General features: G+C 41.5%; 1 protein-coding gene across 1 annotated transcript in view; it reads left to right on the top strand.

The window, feature by feature from the left end:
* Positions 1–1,813: 1,813 nt before the first annotated feature.
* Positions 1,814–9,512, top strand: part of SPATA1 (spermatogenesis associated 1) — a 44,996-nt gene continuing 37,297 nt past the window's right edge. The window contains exons 1-2 of the mRNA XM_029618026.1: positions 1,814–4,848; positions 6,624–6,730. Coding sequence (XP_029473886.1) covers positions 4,807–4,848; positions 6,624–6,730 — 149 coding nt within the window. The 5' untranslated portion in view covers positions 1,814–4,806. The remainder of the gene's footprint in view (positions 4,849–6,623; positions 6,731–9,512) is intronic.

The following is a 9,512-nucleotide window of genomic DNA, read 5'->3' as shown; positions in this document are numbered from 1 at the left end:
TAATTGCGTCGAGTTCCTGGGAGGGCTCGGTGGCTTGTGATATAGCGTCCTGGGCACGGTAGTCGTTTCCTGTACGATGTGGGGGTTTGTTAGGGTTTTTTTTTTTACTTATCCCAAGGCTTTTCTTAAAAAAATATAATTGGGTAGTTTTGAGGGTGATGAGGTTTGACAGTGCTGTTGTGCCGTTTCATGCACTTGAGTTCTTAGTGCTGTTCGTTTTCACAGACAAAGGTTTGGCAGAGTTCCAGATTAATCCTGCAGTGAACGTTCCCTCCCAGCACGAGAACTTCTCTGCTAGTACTGGGCTTCTGGATGTAACTAATGCTGGATTGCCTTTTAATGAGGGACATGGTGGGGTTTTTGTTTGTTTTTAATTGCCTCTCCGTTTTGATTCAGTATAGTTGCTCCCTTATTTTGCAGCCACAAATGTTCGGTAAACCTGGATCTGGGGTTGACTACACTAAGCTTGTTTTCCATAAACACTATTGTTGCTGTGTTAGCCCATAGCATAGCTCTGGAAAAACTAGTTATACCACTGGCTTAGCCAGAACAGATTTTTTTTTTGGTCCAAGGTTAACATGGATGGGCAGTAGGCATACAGGTCTGAGCTCTACTAGTTGTACTCATATCCATAAATAATGTTTTAGAGTGCATCTGACAAAGAATTTCTAAGTAGTTTGCAACAGCTGTTATGCATCATGAGTGAAATTTTAAAATATTTTAAATTAATTATTCCAACCTTTTACCAATGTTATAAATGCCTTATTAATTATTATTTATAAATACATAAGAATATTATGTAAAAAGCAAACACATGCAGACAAAACTGAAATGGAAGGCCTGATAAACCAGACTCTGAACAGTGGAATTAAAGAGAGCAAAATATATAAATATAAGAAATGCACATTCCCAAAGCTGACAAATTTCAATTGCTAGAAACTCAAAATCATTTTTTTTAACCTTTGTTATCTGATCTTTTTATTTTTCTAACTAGTTGGTCCTGGTCTCTTTTTTTCCACTTTCTCCTTATCTGTCTTTTCCTAATTCCATTTTCAGGGTCTTTTTTCTCTTTCTCTTTCTGTTTCTTTTCTCCCCTCCTGTCTTCTTCCCTTCCTCCCCCCCCCCCCCCCCCACAGCTCTCACTCCCACATGCTGTCACATACATACACACACAAGCTCTCTCCCATGTTCACCTACACCCACCCAGGCTGTCACATGCACTCTCTCACTGGCTCACACAGACATACAAACTCTCATCACATATACAAATGCTCTCATTTTCACATACTTTCTCTCACACACAGACTTTCTTACACACAAATACAAACTCTCACTCTCATATGCTCTCCCACACAGTCTCTTTCACGTGCACACACACATGCTTTTACTTACAGGCTCCCAAACACACACACACCAGACATCCACTCCCATTCACAGACACACACTCTCTCTCAAGGCCTCTTCTTCAGCTATCTCCAGACCTCTTCTGTGGCGGCCATGTTGCAGGCATCTTCAGCCACTATGGGATGGAGTCCACAGTGGTCCTCTCGACCACTGCGGGATGAGGTCCGCAGCGACCATACTGCAGGACCCTTCAGCAACCACGGGATGGGGTCCATGGTGGCCCTCTCCTGAGGCCACTGCGGGATGGGGTCTTTGGCAGCCATGCTACAGCGCCCCTCTTCTTCAGCTGCCGTGGGATGGGGTCCGTGGCAGCCCTCTTCGGCCGCCACCACAGGGTGGGAACTATTTAGGGTGGCCATTCTGCAGGCCTTGTCTGCTTTTGGGCAGCCCTGTTTGGTTGGACCTGAGCCCAAAGTGGGTAGGCCACAACCCACCCAGGCCCATCCATGTCTACGCTGCTGTAAAGGAAAGGGGAGAGAGTTGCTTTGGCTAGTAGGGTTAAGCTGATAATTTACAACATGCTTTCAGGTAACTGGAAGAGAAGTTTCTGTACTCATTTCTCACTGACTCTAGTTTCATGCCATTCTGTGGACTCTTGATTTTGCTGCCCATGCCATCCTTAATAACATTTTCATATTAAACAATGCTAATTCTTTCATTAATAAAGAGTACAACAGCGAAAATGACTGATAATTGTTCATTATCAAAAAAGGTTTTTGCAGAAACAAAATAGGTGTTTTTTTAGAAACTTCCTCAAGCAAGTTTTAGCATTTGTGTAAACACACGAGCAGGCGAAGACAATTGAAGACATGATTCCTTGCAGCCTCCAAGGCTCACCCTTATCCTCCTCTTTGGATAATTCTTATATTGGCCCAATAAAAAGAATCACAGCCTGGAAAGACCATCTTAATGGAATGCAAAAATGCTTCCAACTTCTGTAAAAGAGCTAGAACTTAGCAAGAAGTTCCATCCAGAATAGGGGAGGCGGATATTCGGTGCGTGTTTGGTGCTACTTAGCCGCTCAGCAGCTGCCACTTAGCTGGATAAATGACGTATCTGGCTAAATTGATAGCTGGATAGTCAGTGGGTGGGCAATGGACTGATCAGGGCGGTGCTACTTATCAAGTTAAGTTAATCGTATAAGTAAGATCTGTCATAGATCAGGTCTAACCTAGTGGGATTTAGCCTATCCAGCTACGTAGCAACTTTTACATGGATATTCAGCGGCAAAACCTTGTTGCTGAATATCCCATCTAACTTTCAATACTGAGCCCATGAAGTCTTTTTTCCGGGTCACATGTGCACCCATGGTCCGCGCATATCTGTGGATCTGAAAACGAAATCACCCATCAGAGTCCTTGTATCCTGAACATTTGGTGTGAACAGGAGACCAAACAGAAAAGTTATGAGGTATACGCGCACACATACACACAAAGCCATAAACACTGAATGAATGTGGACCAGATTGCTCATATTTAAATTGTCTGTTAACTTTTCCCTACCGCTCTCACATCAGGAATAATATCTAGATAGTTCAGTAGACATAATGAGGATAATTTTCACGAGGATTTCTGCTCATAAACCCTCAGTTTTAGGTGAGTACGTGACTCTTGAACGTTGCCTGGGGGGTTATGTCCATGAAAGTCCATGTAAAACAGAGACGTTCCGGGAACGGGGGCAGGGATGGAACTTATGCGCATAATTTTGATTTTCAAAAGTTTTCCTGTAAATATACATGTACAAACTTAAACCTCTCCCGAGCGGGTATAACTCTGTGCGTGTGTGTCAGTCAGTGCTGATTACGAGCATAAAGTGAATTAATGCATATAAATCGGCTTTGAAAATTCAGCTAACGTGTGCAGGGAAATGTTCCCTCAGACTTCAGCCTCTTTCGGGTTGTTTGAAAATGAGCTTCAATATTATGGTGCTGTAGTCTGTAAATGAAACATTTTTTCCATACATGCAGTCAGTTTTCTCTCTTTACAAGCACTCTGGAGCAGATGTACTAAGCGTTTTTTCCCACAGACTCAGGGATGATAACTAATACGGGTGCGCGCGTGATTGAGCGAATGTCGGCCCGCGCCAAAGGGCACAGTCCTTTTATAGCATACGAGCGTATATGCGTGCACGGTATAAAATAGGCTGTGCACATGTACATGTGCTCACAATTTTATATAGACGCGTGCATGTGCACTCAAATGCTGCCTCAATTGTGTAAGTGGGGAGTTTTAGTAGATGCGCACTGACGCAATTACCAGTTTCCCCAGTTCGTTCCCAGTTTGCCCAGGAAAAGGATAAGACTTCCTAATCCCCCTAGTTAATCAGCCTCCGTTTCACCCTGTTAGCTCCAACCCTTAAAACCCCACTGACTAGCCTAGGTTTTTTGTTTTAGGACTTACACACCATCCATAAGAGAAGTAAGTTCTGTGGTAGGAGACCCGGCGCACATGAGCGTATAAGTATTTACGTGCTGGTTTCATTCATAAATCTTGCAATGCCCGTGCCCCGACCAGACTGTGCCCACATCTCCCCCCTTTTTCGTCAAAAACAATTTTGTGCGCACCTCAGGAGATACGCGCATACGCGGTTGCCTCTTAAAATCCGCACATCGCGCACTGGCCCAACTTCTGCGCTTATCTCCCGGCCTTGGAGCGCACCGGGCTTTTAAAATTCACCTCAAAATGTTTTAAGTTGAATGTGCCTGGGTTTATTGTTTTAAGTTGTTTTTACTGGATATGTTTATTGTTTTGAGCCTTTTATGTCTTAAGAATTTAGTGAATTTGGATAGAATTATGAATGTTTTTATGGAAAGCACCTAGAATTTTAAAAATAAAGAAATATCTGAGAGCATTTTACCCTGCAGATCTGCCATAGAAAGATATAAGTGCTGCGGTTATAATGCACACATTTCACAGAGTGCTTATTTGAATCTACAATTTAACTTTTTTTCATCAATAAAGTCAGACTTTGCCTTTCATTACACATCTGGGAAAAGTCAGATAAGCAGTTAACTGATGGATTAGCTGGTAAACTGACTTCTGTTGAATGAAGGGCCTGTTACACTGCAAGTGTAAATGCAAAGTTAATTTGTTTTTCCATAATGATGTAATTCATTTGAAGTTACTCTGGCCAGTGGAATGCCATTTTCTGGAGGGTGTGTTCATCTGAAAGGCATTCCTCTCCTGTCCGGGTTTCACGTCCAGTCTACTGGAATCGCACCTTGGAGCTAGAATACTATTGATGGGTCTTCAACACGCCAGGTGAAGGGACTGTATGCCTGAAGAGGAAGATAACTCTCTCTGAAAGGAAACAGAATATTTCCCCAGCTATTCAGGACAACTGCTTGTGATGCAAACAAAGAAAATCCTCATTTGCCATTCTCTGTAACCCTGGCAGGTATCAATGAACACACCATCTAATCAAATCAGACCTTCAACAGCAGGGGTAAGAGAGTTTTAGAAATATTTAATGCTGCATCTTTTTTTAAAGTTACAGCTAAATTATTATTCATCTAAAGCAATTTAACCTGATTACTAATAATTTTTTAAATACATTTATTGGAAAGAATTTGCTTTATTTAAAAAAATTACATACTTACATGCTTCATAAGTTTAGTTTATATAGTAATATTGCCTAGGGAACTATGTGATGTTTTGTAATATTTATTCAACCGGCCCTCCACTCTGTGGCAGAATGTAAATAAGAAACCAGACCTATTTGCATTGTTCTAAAATATATGTGCACAGTCATTATATGAGTATGCCATTAACGTTTGGCATAATCAAAATGTTGTAAATCAGAGCTGTTCTGTTACAATGAGAGCTACATTTTATACATGAATAAATCCTGAAAGGGTGGAGGTGCTGCTGAGGAGGCACAAGACAGATTTAGGGCACTGGGTGCTCAGTCAGTGCAGGGTCAAACGCATGAAATCCAAGCCTTCACTCCGAGAGCTCCCAAAGATCAGATTAACCCATTATATCCCAGTGTCCTATTTAGAGGACAGCTTCTTAAAAAATGTGGCACCTATTATGTTAAAACTCTGTCCTCCAGATCTCACGAATTTGCAGTCGCCACTTTTCTTGCCAGTATGTTCAGCTCTGCAGCGTCCATCCATTGACTCTAAGCTTCCAAGAAAACTCTTCAAAATGTACAGCTTTACTCTGCAAGTGCTTGGATAGTGGCAAATGTTTTTTTTCATACAATTTTGCAGTGTGCCACAAATCATAGACAAAGATGTGAGGTGGTGGGCTGCAGTACTGGCCAGTGAACCTGGGGGAAGGGAAAGAGAGTAAGATCATTCTCATAGCACTTGCCGGCAGCTGCTAACAACTGTTAGGTATGGATTTGAAGGCCACAAAAGATACTATGGCTTTATCAAATGTGTTTTCCTATCCTGCGCATAACTCAGACCCCATGAGTCAAATGTGTTTGATAAAATAGCAGAGCTGCTGTGTGACCCAGTGTCTGGAGAGTTAGCTTGGGGTTTTAGGTGTGTCCTAGCCTTTTGAAACTCCTCTCCCCAGCTCGCATCCTCCAACCACATACTGATGCATTTTCATACTCTGGGCAGATTTTAATGGAAGAAGCTGGACTGCAAATATCAAAATATATAAAGACAGATGGTCAGAGAGCAGAAGCAGCTAAAAGTCTCCCTTAGTGTAAAATAACTAACACCAAAAGCACAACATTTATAGTCAAAGCCAATCCAAGACAAAAATCACTTTTTTTTTTTTTTTTTACTAGTATCCATAAAACTTAATATAAATACTAGACAGCAAACAAAGAGAAAAATGGTATCGGCTAAAGAAATCCAGTCTGTCCACAATGGGCTTTAGACAGATCAGCTTAGCACATTTAAATCAAATCATTTAATGTTTTCTCATAAACTGCATGCATACAGTATCTCAACTTTTGAGTTTCAAAAACCATCTATGTGAGAACTTAGCTCAAAGCTAAAAGGCCGCACAATTCAGACACCCAGCACTGGAGGCATTTCGGAATTTGTACCTGCCTGCGGGGTCTCATGTGAGTCTGTACAGCTTTAAAACTAAAAAACACCATTTACAAGTCTCCCTTCTAGATACTGGGTCTAGTGGCAGTTCTGCTGTAAAATGGTTCTCTTATAGATTTCCAGTCTCGTTTACTTGTGTCATCAGTTAAATATGTAATGCGCTGCATTGTATGTGCATCTGATGATCTGTTTTCGATTTCCTCAGCTGATAGAGCTTCATGTTTTTTATGTCCCAGAAGAACTGTGGAACGCCAAGCTAAATACTGTTTCTAATGAAGCAGCTAATAAATTTATTTCTGCTGGATTTATAAGGTGAGCGTCACTCTTTCATCCTATTAGTTGGGCAGAAAGTTGTTAAGAGAAGTGATCTGATTATCTTTTCCAGATGTAATTAAGCATAGTACTTTCAAATTAATGATCTGGAAAATGTGAGGGGGTGCTCAATCTCTGTAAGGTCTTTGGGGAGCTTTCCCCATCCCAGAAATGAGGTGTGAATTGTAGACATAGTTTCTCTCTTTATTTCCACTACAAAGTTCGCAATTTACTAGTCCAAATTCAATTCTGCTTCCTAAACATGATGGTGCAACTGGGAGATAATGGGTTTGTCCAGATGAGTCTGGGGCTGCACCGGACAAGCCACAGATTTTAAATTTCCCGCTGCTCTGACCACCTCTGATTTATCAGGCTAACTGTTTAGTTGGATAAAAGTTAGCTGGATATGTTGAAGGTGTTTTGGGGTATTCCAGGACAGGGTTAATAATATAATGTAGCTGGATAACTTATCCAGCCAAGTATGATTATGCCAGAGGGCAGTCCTAAAGTTAGCTGCATAAGTTTATCCAGCTAACTAGACTTTTCCCAGGTATATTCAGCAGAGCGCCTAACCATGACAATTTATCTGGCTAACTTTAGTCAAATAAATTGTGTGCTTGCCACACGGCTGAATATGGAACTCAATAAGTATAGCTAGGAGCAAAACGTTTATGATGGTTGTGTTAAATATCAGATGTTTTATGTTTTCATGAGAATGTTTTGTATGTAGTGTATGCTGTGTTGGTCAGTGTATTTGGTCTTTTTTTATTTTGTGTTACATACTTTGTTTTTATATTTAATGATGTGTAGGTAGCTCTAGGAAGTTGTTGCTAGTAGGGCAACAAAGAAAAGTAATAAATAAAAAATAAAAATCATCAATGCATTCCAGACATGCCTGTGATGGGCTAAATATAAACTAATATAAATTCATGCGGTGAGTAAACAACTCCTGCTTCTATGCACTGGCAAACTGCGAAAATCCGTAACAGCTGGCTGCCCAGGCTTCTTAAATAGATATTCCCTGCTAGTTTTTTGGCTCTCTATTTGGTCTCAAGACTGAGCTCTTTCTTCTTGCTTGTGTTCCAACCTCTCTTCCTCTCTGATTGCTTCTCTGCCAGGTTTCTGCCTTTCTGCATTATTCTTTCAGTTTCCTAATTAATTTCACCTAGCTCCTCTGGCCAGATTCCCATACAGTTGCATCTCCCAGTAGGCTTTGCCCAATAGTGACATCAGGTCCTGTCTAGTTTTTAGAATTCCCACTAGTGACAAGCTGCCCGCACTTTAGGAAAGGCATGTATGCTCTTTTCAGGAAGATGCTGCTGTCAGAAGATTGGTATACAAAAAGGCACAATAAGGTAGCCAGGCTCATCTGCTGGAAACTATGTAGGGGCAGAGATGCTGGGGAACACGGCAGGGCAGCTGCACTGGGGCCTTGCAGTGAAGGAGGCCTGACTCCCTAAGAAGAGTAACCAGATCAGCCTTCACATCCCCCTCCTGAGGCCTGAAATAGGAAGGGAGAAAAAAGCCTGCTGAGCTGCTACCCAGCCTCCCACAGCTGATTGGTTCTTGTGAATAGAATGATCCAATCAGATGCAGGAGGTGGGAGAAAGTGCCTCATGCTAGGTAGGGCCTTTTCACACTACTGGCATAGGTCGGCTGGAGGTAACAGCAAAGAGAAACCATTGTATCCAGGAGGGGGATAGGGGGTGCACTGGGGTTAAAAGTGTAGATGCATGGGGTGGAGAAGGGTGAGAGCATTTTGGGATGGGGAGCGTGAGGAGAGCAGTGGGTGAGGGTAAGATGGTGGGGGGTGAGAGCAGTGGGCACTGGGGTGGAATTGTGGCGTGAACACATTGGACGTAGTGGGGGAGTGGGTGGTTGTCTGTTTGTTTTTGGGGGGTAGGCCTAAAATGAAAACTTTCACTGGGGCCCAAGTGATCATCGCTCCACCACGAAGTATCAGAAAAACACTGGGATCATTACCCTCACAGAGCTGCAGAGACTGAAGATGTTATGATAACATGAGACATTGCCATTCCAAGCGATAAAAGCTTGATACTGGAAAACCAGGCATAGTGATAAAGGACTAAAACACAAGGACAGGGTTTATAATGGAAGTGTCAGTACTATGTACACTATAAAGAATAGGAGATAAGCAGAGACCAGGAAAATGTGGCAGAAAGATAACAAAATAGTCCCAATAGAGGACTGCCAAGCACACTTTGCTATGTTGTCAGTACATATTAACCCCATGAGCTCCAAAAGGAAGCAGAATCAAATAGTAAGAGGAGCACTGGCTATAAATTTGAGAGACTGAGATGATACCTTGCTTGCTCACAAGCAAGGTTCATTCCTGTCATGCTATGTGAAAACCAAAAATTAAAAAAACCGCAACAGTGATATAAATACAATTCAACAACATTTTAATAGACACTCGTAAAACAAGGAAGTATGCTCAGATGCAGAGCAACATCTCCATATCAATTGGTTATAATCATAGTTCCCCATTAGCAAGTTTTTTTTATTTTTATATATATATTTTTAAATGTTGTAAGTTAGCAATCCCAAGGTCACATGTACATATCTTTAAATATATTTAAAACTTCTTCAAAAATGAATTAAAAAAACACTTCTCTGTGGCATCCCTGGCAAGGCATCCTAGTCTTCTAGTGACACGAAGATCTTCCCGAAGATGATAACACAACCCATTTACAGACATTTAACCCCGAGAGAGAAAAACAAGTTTACAACAATACTGGCTGCTTCAGAGTTTTAATTGAAT

This window comes from Rhinatrema bivittatum, chromosome 10, assembly GCF_901001135.1.
Source record: "Rhinatrema bivittatum chromosome 10, aRhiBiv1.1, whole genome shotgun sequence".
NCBI classification, from domain to species: domain Eukaryota; kingdom Metazoa; phylum Chordata; class Amphibia; order Gymnophiona; family Rhinatrematidae; genus Rhinatrema; species Rhinatrema bivittatum.
Note: the sequence above shows the minus strand (reverse complement) of the source record. Positions and strands in the feature narration are given on the sequence as shown.